At 36.2% G+C, this 25,154-nt stretch overlaps 1 protein-coding gene across 2 annotated transcripts in view; it reads left to right on the top strand.

Annotated features, from left to right (window-relative positions):
- LOC150075728 (eukaryotic translation initiation factor 4B-like) overlaps positions 1-25,154 on the top strand; it is a 178,061-nt gene that overhangs the window by 93,983 nt on the left and 58,924 nt on the right. For both annotated transcript variants that reach the window (XM_090388176.1, XM_090388177.1), the window contains exons 6-9: positions 4,896-5,003; positions 14,360-14,431; positions 15,858-16,049; positions 21,683-21,784. In XM_090388176.1, coding sequence (XP_090244302.1) covers positions 4,896-5,003; positions 14,360-14,431; positions 15,858-16,049; positions 21,683-21,784 — 474 coding nt within the window. The remainder of the gene's footprint in view (positions 1-4,895; positions 5,004-14,359; positions 14,432-15,857; positions 16,050-21,682; positions 21,785-25,154) is intronic.

Raw genomic sequence — 25,154 nt, 5'->3', positions numbered from 1 at the left:
GTGCAGCAGTCTTCCATGTGCAACAGTATCAAAAGCCTTTCTAAGATCCAAATATATAATATCAAAGTTATTCCCTGCATCCAGTTCTTTTGTGACTACATCATAGTATCCAATCAAATTGGTCAGGCAAGACCTGCCCTTAACAAAACCATGCTGCGTCTGAGCTATAACTGAATTCTTGTCTAGATGATCCTGCAGTGCTTCTTTAACCAGTGCCTCCATTAATTTACCTGGAACAGAAGTTAAACTAACAGGTCTATAATTACTTTTGTCAGCCTTTGATCCTCCTTTGTGAATTGGGGTTACATTTGCACATCTCCAGTCTATGGGTACCTCCCCTGAGTCCAAAGAAGCTCTCATAATTATAGCTAGGGGTTTGCTTACCTCCTTTGCTGCCTTCTTTAATATAACTGGATAGATCCCATCCACCCCAGGTGCCTTTTTTATGTTTATCCTCAACAATCTCTCCTCCACTTTCCCCTCAGTTATTACAAAATCATCCAGCCCACTGCCAATGTTTACTTTACCTACATCATTCTCCTTCCTGAATAACTCCTCATGCGTGAATGTAGATGCAAAATACTCGTTTAGATTGTTAGCCACCTGAGCAGGATCCTCAACTGTTGAACCATCAATATCCAGTGGACCAATCTGATTCATCCCTTTCCTTCTTGAGTTTAAATAGGTAAAGAACTCTTTTCTGTTTTTCTTTGCATCCTTTACCAAGGATTTTTCATAGTCTGCCTTTGCCTGCCTAATCTCCTTTGTGACTTGGTTACAGACCAACTTATATCTGTCATAAGCTTCCATGTCACCCATTAATTTGTATGTATCCCATGCATTTTTCTTCTCTGCCACATGTCTCATTAGTTCATCTGACAACCATTTAGGCCTAAACCTTGAACAATATTTCTTAGTTGGTATGTAAAGCCTGGTAGCCTCCAAGATTAGTTCCTTGAATGCTTCCCATTTTGAGTTTGCTGTTGGTAACATCATCAGTTGGTCCCACTGTATAGAATTTAAATACTGTCTCAGACCATCATAGTCGCCTTTACGAAAACAAAAACCCTTCCCTTTACCTCTGATGGTAGTTACCTCCTTGAGTAAATCCCACTTCAACACACTGTGATCACTGCCACCTAGTGGTTCATTTATCTGCAGATTCTTAATGCATGAAGAATCACTACTGATAATCAGATCAAGAGTATTGCTCCCTCTTGTTGCCTCACGAACATGCTGATGTAGGAAACAATCATCCAATAAATCCACAAAAGCCTTGCTAGTGTGCGAGTGACCAACCCACAAATTCCAGTCATATCTGGGAAATTAAAATCCCCCATTATAAGACTCTCTGATTTACTGGCCCACTCTATTTCCCTGTACAATATCTTATTATACTCATCAGAGTCATTAGGCCTGTAGCACACTCCTACTCTCAATTTTGATTTCCCTATGCTTATGTCATGGTAACATTATTTATGATATATCTTCTGTTAGTGATGATGAAGTCTATTTCATTAGTTGTTAATACATTGGGCTCTTCCATGTCCACTTTCTGTTCACCCTTTTCTTAAAAAAAAGTGTTCATTACTGACATTTCTCGAGATTCTTCAAATTCCACAAGTTCTTTTGCCTCTTTCATTTCTTTCACCCATTCCAAAATCTCTTATAGTTCCCCTTTCTGTGCTGTTTTGTCTCTTTTCAACCTTAGCATTGAAGTCTCCCATATTGATAGTGTAGTGGGTTTTCTGCTCATCTAGAAGACTCTCAATTTCGGTGTACATTTCTTCAACCTCTTCCTCATCGTGGCTCGATATTGGTGCATAAATCATTATAACCTTTAGCTTATACCTCATAGAAATCCCGAGTAGTAGTCTTGACACCCTTCTTGGTGATGTACTTTTGAATTCCAAAATGTTTTTTCATCTTTATGGACCATAAAGCCAACTCCACCTTTGCTCCTTTCACTGTTTCCATTGGTATAGAGCAGATTTCCACTTGATAAACTTATAAGTGATTCATTTCTTTTCCTAGTTTCAGCCAACCCGATGATATTCCAATTCACATTTTCTAATTCCTTTTCCAGCTCTAATATCCTGTTGTCACTGATGAACGATCTTACGTTGTAACAGGCCAAATTCAGTTTCTATGCATGGCTGCCTGGTCGTACCCAGAAATTATTAGTACCTTCTGCTTCCACTCTGATCCTCTTGCTGCTGTAAGAGAGGAAGTAAAAATTGTTGGGTACTGAGTGCCATTTGTTTTGTCGTGCTGTCATGTGGGAGGGTTTGGTCTTTTCCTGTTCACACTGACCAGGCATCTTGTAGATAAGTGTCTTTCTTTATGTTGTATGGAGTCAGATGCCTTTTCATAGTCCACAAATGCCAGGCATAATGGTGTTTAATATTCATTTGCTTTCTCCAATAGCTGTGATATTATGTGAAGGTGATCCATAGTTGAGAATTCTGTCCTAAAGCGAGCTTGCTCTTTTGTTTGATTCTTATCAAGTATTCTTTCTAATCTGTTAGTAATGACCCTTGTGAACAATTTGTAGATGTGGGATAACAAGCTAATTGGTTTATAATTTCCAATTTCTGATTTATCTACTTTCTTATGCTGCAAAACTATGATCACATTATTCCACTCCTTAGGCGTCACGCCTTTTCTAATGCATTTTGTAAAGAGGCTTGCCAGTATCTGTGTCATGTCTCTTCCTCTCAATTTTAACAACACTACAGTAACTTCATCTTCTCCTGGCACTTTCTGATTCTTCATTTTCTTCAAGGCATGTTCTACCTCATCAGGAAGGATATCGGGTATGTCATGTGTGTTACTAATTTGTGATCCCTCTTCCCCACTGCTGGCATCATTCCCTTGCTCCTCAATTCTCTTTAGTAGTCTTCTGCTAGTTGAATTATGCATTCTTTCCTATTTATAAGTACACCATTGCTATTTTTCAGTTTCTGTATCATTTATCTTTTTGTATTACTGCTCGTGGCTGCCGATTCAAGTCCTTTGTTTTTCTCCTTAATGCTTATTCTACTTTTCTTGTGTTAAATCTTCTGAAGTTGATTTGATGAAGTCGATTTCATTAGTTGTTAATCTATTTGGGTTCTTCCAAGTCCACTTTCTGTTAATCCTTTTCTTGGAAAAAAAAGTGTTCATTGCTGACATTCCTCGAGATTCTGCAAATTCCACTAGCTTTCACCTCTCTCATTTCTTTCACCAATTCCAAAATTTCCCATAGTTCCCCTTTTTGCTGTTTTGTCTCTTTCCAATCTTAGCATTGAAGTCCCCCATAATGATAGTGTAGTGGGTTTTCTGCTCTCTTGAAGACTCAATTTCTGTGTACATTTCTTCAAATTCCACAAGTCATTTGCCTCTTTCATTTCTTTCACCAATTCCAAAATTTCCTGTAGTTCCCTTTCTGTGCTGTTTTGTCTCTTTTCAACCTTAGCATTGAAGTCCCCTATAATGATAGTGTAGTGGGTTTTCTGCTCATCTTGAAGACTCAGTTTCAGTGTACATTTCTTCAAATTCCACAAGTCGTTGCCTCTTTCATTTCTTTCACCAATTCCAAAATTTCCTATAGTTCCCCTTTTTGTGCTGTTTTGTCTCATTTCAACCTTAGCACTGAAGTCCCCCATAATGATAGTGTAGTGGGTTTTCTGCTAATCTTGAAGACTCAATTTCAGTGTACATTTCTTCAACCTCTTGTATCTCTTAGAAATCCTGTGTAGTAGTCTTGACATCCTTGCTCATGTACTTTTGAATTCCAAAATGTTGTTTTTTTTATATCTTTATGGACCAGAAAGCCAACTCCACCCACTTTTGCTCCTTTCACTGTTTCCATTGGTGTACGGCAGATTTCCACTTGATAAACATATAAGTGATTCATTTCTTCTTCTTGTTTCATCCAAACCACATTTCAATATGATATTTCAATTCACGTTTTCTAATTCCTTTTCTGGCTCTAATATCTTGTCTTTACTGATGAGCAATCTTACACGTTGTAACAGGCCAAGTTCAGTTTCCATGCATGGCAACCTGGTAGTACCTAGAGATTCTTAGCACCCTTTGCTTCCACTCTGATCCTCTCGCTGCCGTAAGAGGGGGAGTGAAAACTGCTGGGGACTGAGGGACATTTGTTTTGTCATGCTGTCATGTGCTGTAGGATCTGGTCTTTTCCTCTTCATGCTGACTAGGTGTCTTGAAGAGTACCACTCTACACATTTGTTGGCACCTAAGTGACATAACTAAATAAGTGGTGATAGTCGCCTTGTATAACTCTTGGAGGTGATTGTCCCATTGTATAACTATTCATGGTGAGGCCACACCTTGAGTACTGCATACAGATCTAGAACCCTCATTTTAGGGAGGATGTAGAGCTGCTGGAATGAGTACAGAGAAGGGCAACGAGATTGGTGAATGGAACAAAGGGTTGCTGTTACCAAGAAAGGCTTAAGTTCTGCAAATTGCAGCATCTGGAACTAGGCACCTGCGAGGTGATCTAATTGAGTTGTATAAAGCCTTGAACTGGTTCGAGCAAGCTCAGTGCTGATGGGATTCTTTCTCTCGCTTAGACTACTCGCCTAAGGGGACATAAATTCAAATTGCGGAAGGCAATTGTAAGATAAATATGCAGAAATTTGCCTTTAGCCAAAGGGTGGATGATAGCTGGAACAAACTTCCTTCTGTCGTAGTGGAGTTTGACAACTTAAATAAGTTCAAGGCAGAACTAGACAAGCATTTGTAGTTAATTGGATTGGTTAAATAGGAAGGGTTTTTTTATTTTTTATTTCAGTTTCCATGCTATATAAGCTTGCTTTCTTGCATTGGAGATTTCTAAGAACTTATTATTTAGGTAAACTGTTTCTGTTGGTGTATTTTTCTAGATGGCGATCGTGATAGGAAAGATGACAGAGTTGACAGGACTGCAGGAGACTGGCGAGCAGGCCCTCGTGAAGATACATCTAGAGATGACGGACAGAGAAATGGCTCATGTATGTTTTTTTATTAATTGTATGCTGTTAAAGTTTAGTGATCATTACAGTGGACCCCACTTTATGATTGGTTCACTATACGATCAAATCATTCTACGATGGACTCACTATATGATATATGGTAAGCACCGGTCCATTGTGATCACTGCGAATCAAATTTTAACTATTAAACGGCGATTCTGATTAGCGAAAATAGGAGTAATAATATTATTCACAGGCTTTAAAAAATAAAGATATGAAGCACAAATTTATGCTTTATTATCTTGTCAATTAACAAAATTAAATGATACATGAAAATCAGAAGAATATTTTCCACGGGTTAGTAAAATAAAAATAAATTTATGCTTACATACATAGCTTAATTACATATTGTAATATGCACATGCTAACTAATTGATATTTCTGTTCACTAATTTTTATTTTTTTGTTGTAAAATTTAAAACAGTTAAAAAGATAAGCAATCAACAACAAAGAACATGGAACATAGCTAGGATATAGATAGAAGCATAGCATAGCAATCAAGAACAAAGAACATAGCTTCATTACTATTGTAATCTGTACATGCTAACTAATTGAAATTCTTGTTCACTGACTTTTTTTTTTTTAATTAAAACAGTTAAAAAGATAAGCAATCAATAACAAAGAACACCTCATGTGCAAATTGCAACTAACCACGATATGCGTGAGATATGGAGTAACAAGTTTGCGAAGCTTAATAAGTAGGAATGAAGAGAAGATTCAGAAAATTTATTATATATTTTTTTATATGATTGAAAAGGAAGGGGAAACCCAATTTCACCATAATAACGTAAAAACCCACAGAAAAAAACACAGTGGTAAAAAACCCACTTCCAGCTATAGGTATTATATCAAATGCAGTAAGATAGTTTGCTACCAGTTTATAATAGATTGCACTAACAGAAAAGGCTAGTAAACTAGAAACTGAAAATTGCCTTTATTGTTTTATGGTAGTGCATTTTAATGATTTGAATTGGTTTTACGAAATTTGATTTTAGTAAAGGGGCTGATTCTACTAACCAGTGATTATGTTAAGAGGTGCCTAACTTATTTCACTTTATGATGGGTTTTTTTTATGACTGGACCACGTGGTCCTTCCTCGCAGCATTTGTAAATGTGTTGGCCGCGTGTTTTGTTTTGCATTACTTTAGTTGAAGTGATTTTTTTGTGTTGTGCTTTAATTAATATATTAGTTTTAATCAATATGTACAATTTCCATATTAAAAATCCCCTTTTATAGAGATAAATATATAGCAGACATTTCTACTTCCGAGGTCTTGAAATGAATTAACAAAAAAAAAAAAAAAAACAATGTGTTAATTGGGATCACACTGCGATATTTTTACGATGCGATGGTGTCTCTGGAACGGATTAATATCGTAAAGCAGGGGTCCACTGTATACTCAAAATTGCAGTGTATATAAAAAAAACTTGTACCTTGATAAGATAGTAATTCATAATACATATGAACCTCCTAAATCTGGTCGTCAGTTATCAGGCACTATCCGTTATCTGGTGTTTAAGAAGATGGCCGAATCCCGCAAACTATCCAAGAATCAGCCAATTTAATTCTCGGATTGGGAATTTACCAGAGCCGTGCTTTTAGAGCTGGTTGTGTTGAAGGGTGATTTTGCGGTGTAGCCTTTAGTTTTTACCATGCTCCAATGCTATGGATAAATCTATTAGGTTATTGGATTGTCTAATTGTTATCCATGAACAAGATTAGCATCTCATTTATAATTATCAATAGATTACTCAGTTTCCTGCAAAATCCAGAGCCTGAGCGTGTTTTGGGTTCTGTGTTATGTTGTCATTTATCTAGGATTGTATAATGGTAGAAAAAAATAAAATTTCCATTCTATTTAGAGGTGAATGTGGTATTGTACTTTTAGGTATTACTGTATGATTTTTTAAGCAAGTAATGTAACTTAGCTATTTAACACTTGTATATATATCCCAGCGCCACATAATAATTTTATACTGTGATAAGATCCTAACTGAAAATGAGAAATTTGTACCTTCAAGGTACAGATTTCCGATTCCCTTCTACTCTCTCTCTCTCTCTCTCTCTCTCTCTCTCTCTCTCTCTCTCTCTCTCTCTCTCTCTCTCTCTCTCTCTCTCTCTCTCTCTCTCTCTCTCTCTCTCTCTCTCTCTCTCTCTCTCTCTCTCTCTCAGGGTAATTCAGAAATTTTTTTTGGCTGGTTCAGCATAAGCCTCAGGCTTTCTTGCACCACATGGCTAATAATAATAATCTCTAGTTCTGGAGTATTATTTGTGGTAAATGTATATATATATAACCTTATAGAAATTAAATTTAAAACTAAAAATATGCAAAATAAAATTAAATAGTAAAAAAAAAACTCTCACCAGAAATGAAATTACTGCATGGATTTCTGTGTTGAGGTAGTCTTATCTTTTGCTGGATGTGTGCATTACATTAGCATTAGCAGAGACATATAATGCAAGAAAGCAAGCTTATGCAGCATCAGCAAAAAAAAAAAAAAAAAAAATCACTCCCATTTCACCCCACCGTTTGTTCGAAATACCTGTCCAGCTGAGCCTTAAATTTATTTAGGCTATCAACTTCCACAACAAGCGATGGAAGTCTGTTCCACCAACCAACTACCTGCTGGCTAAAGGCAAATTTCCGTACATCTATCCTACATCTGTCTTTCCTCAATTTGAATTTATGCCCTCTCAGGGCCCTCTCAGGTGATTATTCTGAGCAAGAGGAAGAATCCCATCGGCATTGAGCATACACAAACCATTCAAGGCTTTATACACCTCTATCAGATCACCTCGCCGGTGCCTAGTCTCCAGACACTGTAATTTGCAAAATTTAAGCCTTCCTTTTTAAGAGCAACCCTTTGTTCCATTCACTAATCTTGTTGCCCTTCTCTGTACTCGTTCCAGCAGCTCTACATCCTTCTTGAAATGAGGCCTCCAGACCTGTATACAGTACTCAAGGTGTGGCCTGACCATTGCCTTATACAAGGGAATAATCACCTCCTTATCCCTTCTAGAAAAATTCCTGTATATCATTGACAAGACACCATAAGCTACTCTTGCAGCCCGTCTTCACTGCTCAGAAAACTTCATATCTGCCTGCCCAATTACCCCCAGGTCCTTTTCATTCTCTGCCACTGTCAGTTTAGTACCACAGAGTTGATACGTTGCTCTGAGGTTACTGTTTCCCATGTGTAGTACTTTACATTTGTCAATGTTAAACTTTATTTGCCCCCTCTCAGCCCATCTGCTCAACCTTTCCAGATCTTGTTGCTGGAGCATAGCATCAGTAGTGTCCTTAACAACCCTGCCAACCTTTGTATCGTCTGCAAACTTGGGACATTAAGCTCCGTAGCTGAGTGGTCAGGAGCGGGAGTGCAGTAGCACACGCTCTTTGAGTAGACCGGGGTTCAAGCTCCTGACTGCTGAATACGGTCGATCTGCCAACCCGCACTGGACCAGCGTGGCAGATTATGGTCCATTTCCCTCAGCATGAATTGTTGAGGAGGCTTCCATCCTGCAGTGGGTGATAATGGCTGCACTTTATGGTGCAGCCATTATGGTGGCAGGTGTTCCAGATCAGGTGACACAGATATGGCAGGTATAAACTAGTTTGTAATCAAGTCACAAAGGAGGTTAGGCCAGCGAAAGAAGATTATGAGAAATCTTTGGCAAAGGATGCAAAGAAAAACAAAGCAAAGGAAGTAAGCAAACCCTTAGCCATAATTTTGAGAGCTTCCTTGGACTCATAATTTACAAAGGGGGTTCAAATGGTGACACAAGTAACTATAGACCTGTTAGTTTAACTTTTGTTCTGGAAAAATAATGGAATCACTGGTTAAAGAAGCATTGCAGGATCATCTAGACAAGACTGCAGTAATAGTTAAGACAGGGAGGTCTTGTCTGACCAATTTGATTGGATACTATGATGTGGTCACAAAGGAGCTGAATGCCAAAAATAATTTTGATATCATATACTTGAATTTCAAGAAAGCTTTTGATACTGTTGCACATGGAAGACTGCTGTACAAATTGGAGAGGTATTTTTTTTTTTTTTTATGAAAACCCCAAACACGAAAGGTATCAGAACCTATAGTACTTAGTACCGTGCATGAGTTGAAGAAGAAGTATGTGGGGGATGCCGGAAACTTTGCTCTAGAGACTAAACATGGGTTTCACCACTTCAAGCCTCCAATAAGCAAAGCATAAGGATAAGTTGCTACAATAAATAAAGGGATGGTTGAGTGGGAGACGACAGAGAGTGGTAATCAATGTACATTGCTCTTCATGGACAAATTTTATTAGTGGAGTTCCCCAGGGTTCGGGGTTGGGCCCATCGTTGTTTGTATATTTATCAGTGATATTGATGAAGGTATATCAGGTTTAATGTTCAAGTTTGCAGATGATACAAAGTTGGCGGGGTTGTTAATGACAATAAAGACAGTATGCTACTCAACTGGATCTAGATAAGTTGGGAATATGGGCTGAGGTGGCAACTGAAGCTTTACATTGACAAATGCAAAGTACTGCATATGGGTAGCAATAACCCAAGAGAAACGTACCAATTGTGTGGTACTACACTCAGGGAAGTGGAAAGTGAAAAAGACCTGGGGGTAATTGTGCAGTCAAATATGAAGTTTGTTTAGCAGTGCAGACGGGCTGCCAGGGCAGGTCATGGATAGGGAGTTGATTATCCCTTTATACAAGGCAGTGGTCAGGCGACACCTAGAGTACTGTGTACAGGTCTTGGGGGCCTCATTTTAGGAAGGATGTAGAGTTGCTAGAACGAGTACAAAGAAGGGCAACAAGATTGGTGAGGGGAACAAATGGGTGGTTTTACCAAGAAAGGCTTAAGTTCTGCAAATTGCAGCACCTGGAGAATAGACACCTGAGAGGTGATCTGATTGAGGTAAAGGCCTTGAATGGGTTGAGCAAACTGAATGCTGATGAGATTCCTCCTCTTTCGCAGACTAAGAACCTGAGGGGGAACAGATTCAAATTAAGGAAAGACAGTTGTAGAATAGATGTGCAGAAATTTGCCTCTGGTCAGCGGGTAGTTGATTGGTGGAACAGGCTTCCATCTTTTGTGGAAGCTAATAGCCTAAATAAATTTAAGGCTGAGCTGGACAGGCATTTGGAATGAATGGAGCGGTGAAATGGGAGGTGTTTTTTTTTTTTTTTTTTTGGCTGATGCTGCATAAGTTTGCTTTCTTGCAGTATGCCTGTGCTAATGCTAAGGTATCATCTCCCTCTGCAATCCAGGAGAGATTGCAAAGGGAGGACGATTAATAGATCTGTTAAAACAAACTTCCATCTTTCATTGTGGAATTCGATAGCTTAAATAATTCCAAGGAAGAACTGGCCAAACGTTTGGAGCAAATGGATAGGTGAATGGAAAGGAAGAACTGGCCAAACTTTTGGAGCAAATGGATAGGTGAATGGAAAGGTTTTTTTTTTTTTTGCTGATGCTATATAAGCTTATTTTATTTAATCATATGCTACTACTAATTACATTATTTCTTACATCACTACTAATGCTAATAGACCAATTAATATATGTCATGGTGCCTTAAACTGTTGTAGTCCCCCTTTTCTGAAATTAAAAGCCCATGTTTTCACTTTTAACTACCGCAACATCTTTCTTCGTTTTCCAACTAAAGACTGTGCGATTGCTACCTACCAATTGTTCTTGTACTGTGAGCCCTCTGATGTCTGATTTATGAGTATTTAGTATTCACAATGGCCATATAGTGCAAGGATACCTAAGACTTATGCTGCACCAGCCACAAAAAAAAAAAAAAGTGAAATAATAAGAATAAAAAAAAATTTAATAAAATAAATAAATAAATAATAAAAGAAAAGGAAATAGACAACCTCTTTTTTTCCCCATCCACCTGTCGGTAACTATCCAGCTGAACTTCGAATTTTCCCAAACTGTCAGCCTCTACCACCCATGTAGATAACTTATTCCAGTAATGTATAACTTGCCAGCTAATATAAAATTTCTTGCAATCGAGTCTAAACATTTCCTGCCGTAACTTAAATTTATGGCCCCTAGTTCTAGAAACATTTATAAAGTGAAAATTTCATCCTCATTCATTTTACTTGTGCTTCTCTGAGCCTTAAAGACCTCATTCAAGTCTCCTCTAAGGTACCTAGTTGCGAAGCTGTGCAAACCACATATTTGAAGTCTTTTCTTTTATGGATGCCCTTTTGCTGATTTTACCAGCCGATTCTCTGTTGTTGCATCCTTTCAAGAAGCTTGGTCTTTTTTTTTTAGTGAACACAGTATTTTTACTTGAACACAGTATTCCAGGTGTGGTCTAACACAATAGCTTTATATAATGGGATTATGATGTCCTTAACTCTACTAGCAAATGTTCGATAAATCATCGATAGAACACTGTGGGCCTTCCTTTTAACCTGTCTACAACGCTTGGAGAACTTCATGTCTGACTGTAGCATAATTCCCAAGTCCCTTTCTTCCACTACTGACTTTAGTTTAGTTCCACCAATTGTATTAGTTATTTTGAGGTTACTGTTCCCCATGTGTAAGACCTTGCACTTTGCTGGATTAAAGCATAGCAGCCACTTTTTTGACCACCCCGAAGCCTATTTATGTCACTCTGAAGAAGCTCTGCTTGACAGTGATCATTAACTACTCTACCAATCTTTACATCCTCTGCAAATTTAGACATCACACCCTCTATCCTTTCATCAATGTCATTTATGAAAATCAAAAACAACAGTGGTTCTAATACTGATCCTTGGGAGAGTCCTTACATCATTTCTTACATCAGCCTAATCTGTGGAATAACCATTTATCACAACCCTGTTATCATAAAACAAAATTAAGTATTTAATCAATATTAAGTGTTTATCACAGAAATCTACCAACTGAAGACTCCATCGTTAAGTGTTACGGGCAGTTTGTGGAGCGTCGATGCATCTTCATGGACAAAGGTATATGTTGTCCCAGCACAGACAGTGTGACTAGAATGTGTGCAGCAGGCATATTTCAGGAGTCCCCACAAATCGACTAAGGCCAACTAACAATATTCGTACCTGGGGGAGTGAAAGAAAATCCACAGTTGAAACTATGAGACATGAACCGGACAGTCCAAAAAAAAATGTTTTCTGTGCAATGTCTGTGAAAAACATTTATGGGCCCTTCTTTTTCACTGAAAACAGTGTAAATGGCATTTCCTACCTTGACATGCTGATTGAGTGGTTGTTGACACAAGATGGAGACAACATTTTGCAGCAGGATGGACTCTGTTACATTTCCATAGGGAGGTGCAAAAGTTTCTGAATGACAGTTATCCCCGTCACTGGATTGGCCGTGCTTCCCTGATGACAAACTTACTTTATTGGCCACCGAGATCATTGAACCTCACTCCCTTAAGATTTTTACTTTTGAGGTTTTGTGAAAGATTTGGTGTTTGTGACCCCACCCCACCATCCAGTCATTTTTCTAGGGTTGTGAGGACACATCACTGCAATTATTGCTCAGATTGACAACAATACACTGGAGAAAGTGTGACATGAATTTGATTACCACATTGATGATCCTTCAGTATGGGCACTACACATGGCATTCATTGAAGAACTGCATGGTAACTGTTAAAAACTTTGATATTTATGCTTTAATTTAATAGTTTTTTTGCCGAAAAATAGGTAGCTATTTTTGAATAAACTATGAAAGTTGTCAGCAACATTTTGACTAACCCTGTATAACTCTGTATAATCCTGTATAAAAATTTATATGGTGTGTGCTGTAATTAAATGTTCCCAAACTTTTCCAAGAAGTTCTGCTTGTCAGTGGGAGGTTTCAAGGAAACACAACTGACTAAAATAAGAAATAAACAGTTGTCGAATTTGAACCTGAATGGCTGCTGATTAAGTTAAATTTAAAAATTTTAATTTAATTTAATCTAAGGGCTAGTGTTTTTCATTACCATCCATAGATAAATGTGCCCAAATGTTAAATTGTAATTATTTTTTTTAATGTTGCATTAGGTTTTGTATGAAATTTGGCATCCTGTTGTATTTTAACATAAGTATTGGTGAACATGACAATAGACACAATTTAATCTACAGAACATACAAGTTAATCAGGCTATAAAAGTATATATTACAACTGTATCACTTGCTTCTAATGTAATGTGCGGAGTGCACCTGATTTCTCTTTCTGTGGAGTGCAGTAGGAAGATTTGCAACTACAGATAGTTATTTACAGGATGATGATCCAGCAAAATTAATTGGTCTGAGTTGGAAGAATTGTAATTTTAGGGTTATGGTAACATCAAGAGAGGTCTTGAAGGCAGATTCAAGGTCAGCCAAGAACAATATTTCAGAATACCAAGGTGCCATATGGAATGGACAATGGCCTCTCTCTCTGTCACCAGGAAAGGGTTCTCTTAAGTTTGAGGGGATCTGTGGTTTATGTTGCTCCCCATATTCTTTAGCCAAAGCAAACCAATATTCTCTTTAAAGATAAGCCATGATTCAAGCTTGAAATTGATTCTCATCTGGAGAGAATGCAATATATGCTTTCATCCCTCTGACTTTAGAGATAAAGAGCCCTATCGTGTTAAGATGGTTTAGGCCGACATCATGATGAATGGCAATACTGATGTTCACATTACAGAGGAGGGGGTCAGTCATCTTGACTGCTATTAGATGTATAGGGATGAGATCTGTGAACCCCATGTATGACCCATAAGAGGTGTGGCAATCTTTAGTATGCATTTTTTGTGAATGAACTTCTATATAGGGCTTATCCGGCAAACAGATTTCTTAAAAGTGACAATATTCTTCAGCTGGAGTAGCCACCAGACAAATCCAATTGAGCATGTGTGGGATGCTTCAGGAATATATATTGGGGCATGTTTTCTCTTTCCAAACCCCTTGACACATTAAGATCAGCTCCTATACAGGATTTATTTATTACTACAGGGTCAGATCATTGGTCCAACTTAAACATTAGGATGGGCTATTGTGAGAACTGTTTTGCTATGATCCTACTAAGATTTTTCTGTGATCATACTCCCTTTTAAATGCGTGAATTATGCAGGACTTATCCTTCAGTTTAGGATAGTTAAGATCCCATGATACTAATAGAAGCATATTTGTTTGCACACTTACATAATTGAGTCTAATAATAATAATATTCATTCACAAAAAAAAAAATAATAATAATAAAATAAATTCTGCAGAGTTCTTAGTTGATAGACTAAGATCTTTGCCGACTTAAACTAATTTAATAATCATTTTTTAAAAACAAACTTATTAGGTTGCTATAGTCATCTTCAGTTTGTTACTTTTGCAGATGGAGATCGTTATGATAGAGATGATGATCGAGAGCCTTACAGAGGGAGGAGAAGTTATGAAATGGAAAAGGGTAAATATATGTATTGTTTATAATATTTGAAAACAGCTACTTCACTTTTGTTATGAGAAAGAAGTGGTTGGTATCAATAAAAGAATCTGTTTAGTTATTAGATGTGTTTATAATACAAAGAGGTTTTTTGAGTACTAAGCTCTGAGACAATAATATACTGCATCTCATTCTCATCACGAGTATTTTTGTTGCGATCATGTAAAAATGCTGGTGAGCAACATGGCATGGTTGTCATCTTTGAGCACAATCTTAATTTGTATCATGACTGCGGGTATGGCAAACTGTGACCAATGGTACTTGATCACTTTTTGAAGCATAAACATTATGCTGCTGAATGAGTACATTGTCTTCTTTTAACAGTAAATTAGAAATAAAAAAATTAACCTACTGTCATAATCTTTGCCCTGGAAAATATTCATAAAGAATCGTAAGAAAACTGTAAGCAAACTGCTTTCCTTCTATGCCTTAAAAAAGATTAATAAAGAATCTAAGAAAACTGTAAGCAGACTGCTTTTCTGCTATGCAATTAAAAAAAATTATGCAATTTGTTTTTAATTGCATAGCAGGAAAGCAGTCTGCCAACAGTTTTCTTAGATTCCCGTAATAGAGATTTCTCATTTTTAATTTTATTGGTAATTAAACTGCTATATACAGTTATTGGTAATTAAACTGCTATATGCAGTTATTGGTAATTAAACTGCTATATACAATTATTGGTAATTAAACTGCTATATACAGTTGGAAAATTAATTGAAGTTTTAAACTGTAATAAGAGTTTTTCCTCCTAAGTCAAGTTAAAAGAAGGCAGTATGCTTGCTCATTGGTGAAACAAAGTCAACATGCCATTTGTGAAACAAGGTGGCATTTATTGCAATTTTCTGTGCCTGTAGTTGCACCGTGGATAGAGCTGACTGAAAATGCTGGCAAGGAATGTGTAAAGGGAGAATCCATATAATATTTACTATTTAATACTTGTAATTCATTCAAAAAGAGTGGCATTTTTTTCTTCTAGCATGCCCGCTCATTAAGTAAACTTTGTAACACTGCACTAACTACTCTTGCATATATTTTTTCTGTAAATTAAGTCATTAATTATAGAAGAGATGAACTGTGAAGCTGCTTCAAGTGGCTTTTATCTCATTTTCACTACTGCTTTATTATTAAGTGACCAAAGATCCTCTTCATTAATTACTACTGACATGTTCTGAACTTGTATGGATACTTCAATCCTTTTAAATTGAACTGGACATTTTACTTTGAATTAACCACATTTTTTGATAGTGCAAGGGGCTGCTATGGCCAAAATACTCTTGTCATGATTGTCATCTATGAAAGCAGATGAGTAAATAAGAATTCTAAAATAAGATTAAACTGTGAGATAGATATTTTTTGAGAATAATTTTTAAGGCTATATTTATTTTTACAGATGGTGCTAGATATAGTAATGATAGGGAACCATATAGAGGAAGAAGAAGTTATGACAATAATAGGGGCTATGGTTTTGGCAAGGATCGAGATACGGATCAGGGTGGTTATGGAGACAGGGATCGAGACAGAGACCGAGACAGAGGTTACAATAGGAGATATGGCAACAGAGGATATGAATCTCGTGATAGAGGTATATTCTTTTTTGCAAAAATAATTTTCAATAGTTTGGAAATTGTAGTATGAATGTGAACTTAGTACAGTCAATTCCGGTTAATTGGGACACATCGGGACTAGTGCATTTTGGCCCAATTAAGTGGCTGCCCCAATTATCCGAAGTTCCACGTAAAAAAAAAAGTTAAAAATACAATGGACCCCTGCTTTACAATTGGTTCACTGTACAATCAAATCACGTTACAATAAAGTACCATTCACAATGTGCAGTACGCGCCGGTCATTGTGATCACATTTGTGAATTGAATTTTAATTCTATTAAACAGTGATTCTAATTAGCAAAAATAGGAGGAATATTATCTACAGCTATAAAAGTAAAGATATATTAAGCACAAATTTACCCTTTGTTACCTTACCAATTAAAAAATTAAAGGATACGTGAAAATCCGAAGAATATATACGTGACAATTGGAATAATTAATACGTACTGTAATATGTACTTATTAACTAGTTGACATTTCTGTTCACTGACATTTGTGGGTGGGGGTTAAAATTTAAAACAGTAAAATGATAAGGAATCAATGACAAAGAACACTGCATACACACACAAATTGCAAGTAACAAGATATACATGCAAGTGAGAACGGAGTAACAATTTTACAAAGCTTTAAAAATAGGAATGAAGAGAAGATTCTGAAAATTAATTTTTTTATATGATTGAAGATTCCATGGAAGTGTAAGCACATTTCACCATAAAACTCACAGAATTCTAGCTGTCGGTATTATCGCAAATTCAATAAGATCGAGTTTACTATTTGTTTGATAGATTGCACTAACAGAAAAGCCAATAAACAGGTGACTGCTAATTGTTTTTATTGTTTTATGGTTGTGACCTCCACAAATCCGACCGAACCACGTGGTCTTCAGGTCTGTAGGTAGATATTTTAAGCATATTAACCCGCTGTATCCATGTAGGTAACCATCCTGTTAAAAAAAAAAAAAAAAAAAAAAAAAAACAGTACTAGTTATATTCATTTGTTATAAACATGTAAAAAGTCTATGAAAAAGGGACATCATATAGTTATTTATTGTGAATGAAGGAAAATGATAGATCACAGTAAAATTAATTAACACATTAAGTAATTTTAATGTGAGCAGTTGCAAAGGAATATAAAATAACCACCGCTATACTAGTACTTAATACACATAGATGTTGTTTCAGTTACACCTAATTTCATTATAAGGTGTGGAGATGGAGGTTTGTAGCTATTTAAAGGCACAAAAAAAATTACTAATTAATCAGCAAAGAGTTAATTTCCTTATTTTTTTTTTTTTTTTTTTTGTAAAATATTTTTTTTCTTTTCAGCAAAAATGTTAGTTATTTTCTTAAAAGTTTTTGTAAATTGCACCACATTGATTAGGGACCAATTACTGTAAAATTCTAATTTCCCATATTATTAATGCTGTATCAATCTCATTTGAAAAAATAATTTGGATTTAAAAAAAAAATCAGTATAATGAATTATTTGCAGTGCACTTGTGGCCAAAATGCACTGGTTTATGTGTGTGATGTGAATGATGCTGAATAACCTTAATATTGTAAATGCAACTGGGGAAGATTTGGTCAATCAAAAATCAAAGTTTTCTCAACAGTGTACCCTCTTATAAATGTTCTTCATTTTTTGAATGATTACACTGATATCTAATTTGGCATACAATATATCAACACCCTTCCCCCCCCCCTCCAAAACCCCCAGTTTTTTTTTTTTTTTTTTTTTTTTTTTTTAATGAAAACTCCAAACAACAGCTATTAGAACCTATGGTGAACAGGAAAGAAGGTATTTGTTGACATTAGACTTCAACTTCTGTATATAGTAATTTTTAGGAAATACATATGAAGGAAGGTTGTTCCACAAAATGGAAGTTGAATGAATGAATAAATAAGGAAGAAGAAAAGTTGGTTCTGTGAATTTGAAGTTGAACAGTAAAAGGATGTTGACTGTTTGCTGAACGTGTTTGACTGCTTTGGAAGAGCAGGAATTATAGAAATGCCCACGGAAGTATCTATAGAAAAGGCATGCAGCAGAAACAGAATGTCTATAAGACAGAGTGTGAAGAGACCCTGTTAGAGATGAGTCATTAATTAACCTAACTGCTTTCTTTAGAATGGAAGCTAGAAGCCCGAGAGAGCTTTTGGGGGCAATGCTCCAGATGTGGGAACAATATTTCATGGTAGGGAGGATTTGCGATTTCTACAGTGAACAGCTACTTGGAAGAAAAGTAATGCCAAGAGCAAAAGAGAAAACCTAGTTTTTTAGATGCAGAGAAACAATTTTTGTAATGTGGTTATGCAGAGAGAGAGAGAGAGAGAGAGAGAGAGAGAGAAAGAAGAAGAAGAAATCGGGGTAATCCCCAATAGAGATATGATCTTGCCTCGAAGTCGGAGTGTCATCAAAGATAAGCCTAGGAGCAGAATCCTTTTTTTGCAATATATAAGACAGTTCTAGAAGGAGTGAAATAAAGTCATCTTTGCCTTACTGGAAATCAGCAATTTAAGGAATTGGTAGTGGAAATTTGGGAAGTTGAAGCTGTTTGTACAGGGCAAGGTTTCTCAAACTGGAAGGCGAAATGCAACATGCTGTCATCAGCAAAACTATTGATAGGATTTCCGGTCAATGAAAGAAGGTCATTGATATACAAGAGGAAAAGAGTGGGTGAAAGAACTGAACTTGGGAAGCACCAACATGAATATCCTTTAGTGAAAGTTGAAGCATTAGTCTACATTAAAGGACCACCCGAAGGTGCAAAACACACTCAGGAAGTTTGGGAAACAGTGTTCAGCTTCAGTGCATTTTGAAAAATATCCCACCCGTTTGAGAACGCTTAATCTGGAAAGGACCAACGACAAATGACCTTTGTACTCCTTTAGGAGTACAGGTCCTATGAGAGTTAAGTAGTATTCTTATTATGGAATCTGTTCTGGCTAAGAATTTCGGTTATTATCAGTGTCATGCACGGAACCCGCGGGGTCACTTGAAGTTAAACCATACAATTAGAAAGAGATTTTGCTGGTCAGAGGAAGCTTTATACTTCACTTTGGGAATACCAGTTATAGTCTTGCTTGTAATTATACTAGGATTCTTAATAATAAAATATCACTGTTGTGGAATTATCGAAGCAGGGAATACGGATCAAACATAATTCCTGTCAGGTGTACTACAGCAAAGATGATGGAGAAGGAAGTAGAAATATGTATTGGGTCTATTGTTGTTTTTTATATTTATCAATGATATTGATGAAGGTATATCAGGCTTAATGTCTAAGTTTGCATAGCTGTTAATGACAGCATGCTATTGCAAAAGGATCTAGAAAAGTTGGGCAAATGGGTTGAGAAGTGACAAATGCAAAGTACTGCATATGGGTAGCAGTAACCCGAGAGTAATGTTCCAATTGTGTGGTACTACACTCAGACTTACTTACTTGAATTCATGGTAGTGAAGGATGAAAAAGCCCTCGGGTAATTGTACAGTCAAATATAGGCTGCCAGAGCAGCTCATGGATTCTTGTCAGTGATATACAAGAATTTTGCTAGCAGGGATAAGGTGGTAATTATCCCCTTGTATAAAGCAATGATCAGGCCACACCTTGAGTACTGCATTGGTCTGGAGGCCTCATTTTAGGAAGGAGGGATAAGGTAGAGTTGGTAGAATTAGTACAGAGAAGGGCAACAAGATTGTTAGAGAGAGAAAGAAAAGGTTGCTCTTACCAAGAAGGGTTTATGTTCTGGAAATTGTGGCATCTGGAGACTAGGTACCTGTGAGGTGATCTGATTAAGGTGTATAAGGCCTTGAATGGTGTGAGCATGCTTATTGCCATGGGATTCGTCCTCTTGCTCAGATTACTCACCTTAATCAGAAGAATAGATGTGCAGAAATTTGCCTTTAAACAGTGGATGGTTGATTGCTGGAACACTTTCACATCTGTTGTGGAAATTGTGTTGTGGTAGCTTAAATAAATTCAAGGAAGAGCTGGACAAACATTTTGGAGCAAATGGATGGGTGAAATGGGATCCCCCCCCCCCCCCCCGATTAAAACATAACAGTCCAAATCAACTTTCCTCTTTTGGAACATTTTTAAGGATGATTTTTTAATTCAGTACAAATTAATAATAATTCTATACAATGAACAAGTAATATCAGAATAGTAGAATTTCACAATGTGAAACAATTGATGCGTACATAACTGTATTTAGCATACATATGACTGCACCTGACTACATATACATGTTTGATGCAGTCGAGATGAATGCTTGCATACCTGTACACACATTGGCACGACTCTAAAATGCTATTTTAGTCCACTTTTGTCACAAGAGCAGGATAAAAATTATTCACAGGCCAGATACTTCCCCTGGACCGTTAGGTTGGACATCACTGTTATAGAGGATTTAAAACATTGATATTTATCATAAAATAGCATTTACAGCATTTCTTTGAATGCTGCTCTTTGTGCCACTTGTTATTGTTTATTATAAGCTAATTTGTTCTCCTTTATTTGATCCTCCACATATTCCATTCACAAAAGTACATTCAAGTGTTTAACTGATTACTGAAAGTGAAAGAATATACAAACTTATAGGTATTTTACATAGGTGGTGGAGTTGCCAGATAAGCTGGCTGGGTCTGCCAATTTTAATAAATACTGGGGGGAAGATAATAGACAAGGTACCATATGATATAATAGGAAGAACAAAAATTTCATGCATAACTTAAGGGATATAAACAGGAGGACAGCCAATAGCAGTGAGAAAAATCAAGTGGGGGAAAAGGGAGGCAAACTGATACTATATTATTGCAAGTTAGTTTACCTCTCTAAAAAGACTTAGCCATCCTGCTCCAAGGGTAAGTAACCTTTTCATAAAAAAAAATGTGTAAGTATATCTCACTTTATGTAAGGTATAGCAACTGAATGTTGCTTGAAAATTTGATATTTTCAGTCATCCAGATATGTCGACAAGGAGGAAATTGTACATTTAAAACCGTATAAAAACATAATGCAAAAATCAGTCAATGACAACACCACATCAGGCTATCTCTGATTTGGGATTATTGTACTTGTATCAAAGTGTTACATAGAGCTTTTTGGCCTCAAATGTATTTATGTGATGCTTGCATCTTGTTCTTTAGAGATTAGCTTCATCACTGAACACTATTTGATAGAAGACCTTTCATATAAAATGCAGTTTATGAAATCGCAAACAACTTACAAACATATCCACAGGATATTCCACTCCGTGGATTATACAGTATGATTAACTTGTTATTAATCTTCAGTGTTCATTTTTGTTGACTGTTAGGTAAACCTTAAGAACACAACTACACTTCAGATGTTTTGTCTACCAGAAGTTTTATATTTGCTTAAACAATGAATCTCGAAAAACTGTTTGTCATGCATAAATGCTTCTTTAAGTTATAATTGCATCTTCAGGTATGTTATTCTCTATAAAACTTGTTGCAGTATTAGATGTCTGTTTCCACTGACATTATTATAATTTTTATATCAGATATAGTTTGATCACAAATTATTTAAATCCTACACTTCATTTTTATTAACCCTGTACTTAAATTTGAATTTAATCTCTGGTCATTTTAGATTATGACCAGAGTAGCAGAGGCAAATGGAGGGATGATGATTATTCAAGAGATAGAGATCGAGGGTCTTACCAGAGGAGAGAAGAAGAGGACAGAGAGCGAGGTAAGTGGTTTTAAAGAAGAATAGAAGGAATTATTTATTATGATTACAGTCCATAGAATAGTGTTACTTGTACTGCCAGTGGTATGGGTACTTCTGGCAATATGAGGGTAAATGCATGGAGATACACCTGTTTAAAAGGAAATGTATTATAAGGGTAGTTCCTGACTTTACAAGTTAATTTGTTCCTAGCGTGTGCTCGTAAAGTGGGAATTTATTACCAATAGACCTAATTTTAAAAATAGAGGTTATGTTCTCAACAATGAAATTAGTTAACTAATTAGTTTGCTTAAACAATGATTGATTTATCCAAAGAAACGAAAATGTAGCCTGTAAAATCAGGCAAATTATAATATTAGAGAAATTATTTATGACTTACAAATGTTAAAGAATGTTTTCTTCATCATCATCGACTAAATGCACTCTCGTTGATCACCCATTATTGGCTCAGCACTCCTTGGTTTGTTACACAAGGAGTTGTCTTCAGAAATGTTTCAAGGGGTGTTTGTTTCCAAGATAATCTCTTTTCTCTTTTCTTTATAAATTTCAATAGCATGCATGAGCATTTTTTAACAGAATGCACAAATTGCAACTAACACGACTTGTGTGGAGTAAATAGTTTATGAAGTTTTAAAAAAAGGAACGAAGGGGAGATTCTGAAAATTTATTTGTTTTTTATACGATTGAAGATTTCAGTAAATTGGAAACACATTTCACATAACAATGTGAAAACCCACAGAATTCCAGCTATCTGTATTTTTGCAAATGCAATAACATGGAGTTTACTAGCCGTTTATAATTGCTTGCAGTAACAGAAAAGCTCAGTAACCTGGAAAGTGCAAATTATTTTTATTATTTTATGGTAGTGACTTCCAGAAATGCATTTTAGAAAAATATCTCAAAAAAGCTTTCAAAATTGATTCTTATAACGGAACATATAACAAAGAAAGTGTAGTGCATTTTAATGATTAGAATTGGTAACTAATACAATTTACACAATAAAAACGACCTTGTAGAGAGTTATAGCGAAAATTTCAACTTCCGAGGTTGTAGAACAAATTACCAAAAAACGTGTTATTGGGTTCACGATATGGTGTCTCTGGAATGGATTAATATCATAATGCAGGGGAACGCTGTATTGTATAGCCACGCGTGCGCTATTTATGAGTGTTTAACATTCATTTTTTGAAATGTTCATATTTTCGATTTTGTTGATACTTGATACTAGAAAAAAAAAAAAAAAAAATCGTAAAGCGGGAACTGCCTGTACCTTAAATGCTATACTGTAATTCACAATTTCATAAGTCAGGGGTATGCAGTGTGGAGTGTGGCTCGAAAAAGTTTAGAAATGCTATAGAGGACTGCCATGTATGCATGTGGATCTTATGTGTGGGCAGCTTCAGAACGTTTGCTGAACTCCACCTTGGAGTTGCACAAATGTTCTGGAGCCATTTTACAGTTTTGTGATGAAACAGAACTGTAAAATGGTCAGAAGTGTGGGGCCGACCGGGCTAGCCAGGTGGGTAAAGTGCCTGCCTGGCACCCCAAAAGTCGCGGGTTCGAATCCCGCCTCGTTGTTGGATCACAGTAAAATGCAAAAACCTTGGGAGGTGCATTATGGCCACGGAAGCTGATGCACCAACAACTAAAAAAAAAAAAAAAAAAAAAAAGTATAGGGGGAGAAGGTTCTGGCCACTTTGTCACCAGGAAGGTGGGTTCCTGGAAAGCCCTCATGGGGTGGGCCAGAGCTATGCATGTACTATGGCTGATGCATGGAGATGGATATTTGGTGGGGGGGGAGGGGTAGACCAGTAAGAATTATGTCCATATGCAGATACAATAAATGATAATAAATAACAATTACTGTAAAACAGTTTTCAAAACAAGTAGTATATTGATACAAACTGAGCTGTAATAACTATTTAGCTATTAATTAATCCCCTTAAAGATCAAAAAACAAAAAACTACTTTCAGGTTTATGACAAGTAATAATTGTTATCATAGAATCTATAAAATACATTTAATTTCTATCAAAATCTAGCCTTCATACCTTATGAAGGAAGATAAACAATGGAAAAATATAATCAAAAGTATAAAAGATGCAATTGCTATCAGATTTTGACATGCTAAACTTAAGGCTTGTGCATATACTCAGAAACTTGTGCCTTACATATATACAAAAACCTAACCAGAGTAGCTGTATAAACAGTGGAAATAATGATGTAAAATTAACTAAAGCAAATGATTCGAATTTAAGAGGTCATGAAATTAAAACTAGTGAGGAAAGAGCTAGGAGAGACTTTCTCTAAGCGAAGACCTCTTTGGAAAATTCTTGTAGACTGAAAATATACTGAATTTTTTAAAAAGTTATTGCCTGACTAGGAGTAAGAGATCCAGTTGTGGAAAATAATTTTTGATGAAAATCTGCATATAGATGACAGTCAAATGAGTAGAATCCTCAACCTGAGATGGTGCCTCCGTAGCCAGGTGGGCAGCAGTGCGTAGCGCACACTTTTTGATTTGAGTACTTTTTGAATGCGGAAAGGTCAGGGAATGACCACGGCATATCCCCGGAGCAATATGGCCTTAATTGCTAATGCTCCTAAAAAAAAAAAAATAAATAACCAAACCAATCCTCAACCTGGCCACAGCTGCAAAGGTCTGTAGTGGATAAATTAAAGGAGTCCAATTTTGCATTACGCAGGCCACAACCTGATGGAAAGAAACAGCAAATATATTTAGTGTAAGCTGTTTTAAGTCATTTTTATTAAGGAATATGATATTAGGAATAAATTTGAGAGTAATACATCCTTTTGAAGAGTGAAACCACTTGAGACTGCTACCAGAATGAAGAATTTCCATGACCCTATTCTTTTATGCTTTTGGATCTTTGGCGAGATTGATAGAGATATCTTGAAATTAAACAGCTTGATTTTTCCTTAATATAATAACATAAATTCCAAAAAATATAAAAGATATCTGGGGGAGAAGACTAGAGAACCTGTAGGACAAAATTACACTGTCTTACAAACTAATAATGACAATGATAACTTTTATGTATTGAACAGAGCTTAGATTGGAAAGTAAGGAGCTTCGCATGATGATGCTAAACTGCTGCTGCATAAGTAGCTAACAATGGATTTATATAATATACATAATGTAGTTTGGTTCAAACCTCAATCCTACCACAAAAGTCTAATAGCAGAACCTGAAAAATTCCGTAGCCTTTTGACTTAAATAAGAAAGCTGAGAATAAAATGTGAGTTGACTGTCAAGGGTTATACTTAATGACTTGCTTTGGTAAATGCCATCATACAAGTTTTAAAGATGAAAGTTTTTAGCTTATTTGAATTAGCCTTAATTTCAATTTGTG

Source organism: Mastigoproctus giganteus, chromosome 13, assembly GCF_048544385.1.
Source record: "Mastigoproctus giganteus isolate SK-2022 chromosome 13, ASM4854438v1, whole genome shotgun sequence".
NCBI classification, from domain to species: Eukaryota; Metazoa; Arthropoda; class Arachnida; order Uropygi; family Thelyphonidae; genus Mastigoproctus; species Mastigoproctus giganteus.
Note: the sequence above shows the minus strand (reverse complement) of the source record. Positions and strands in the feature narration are given on the sequence as shown.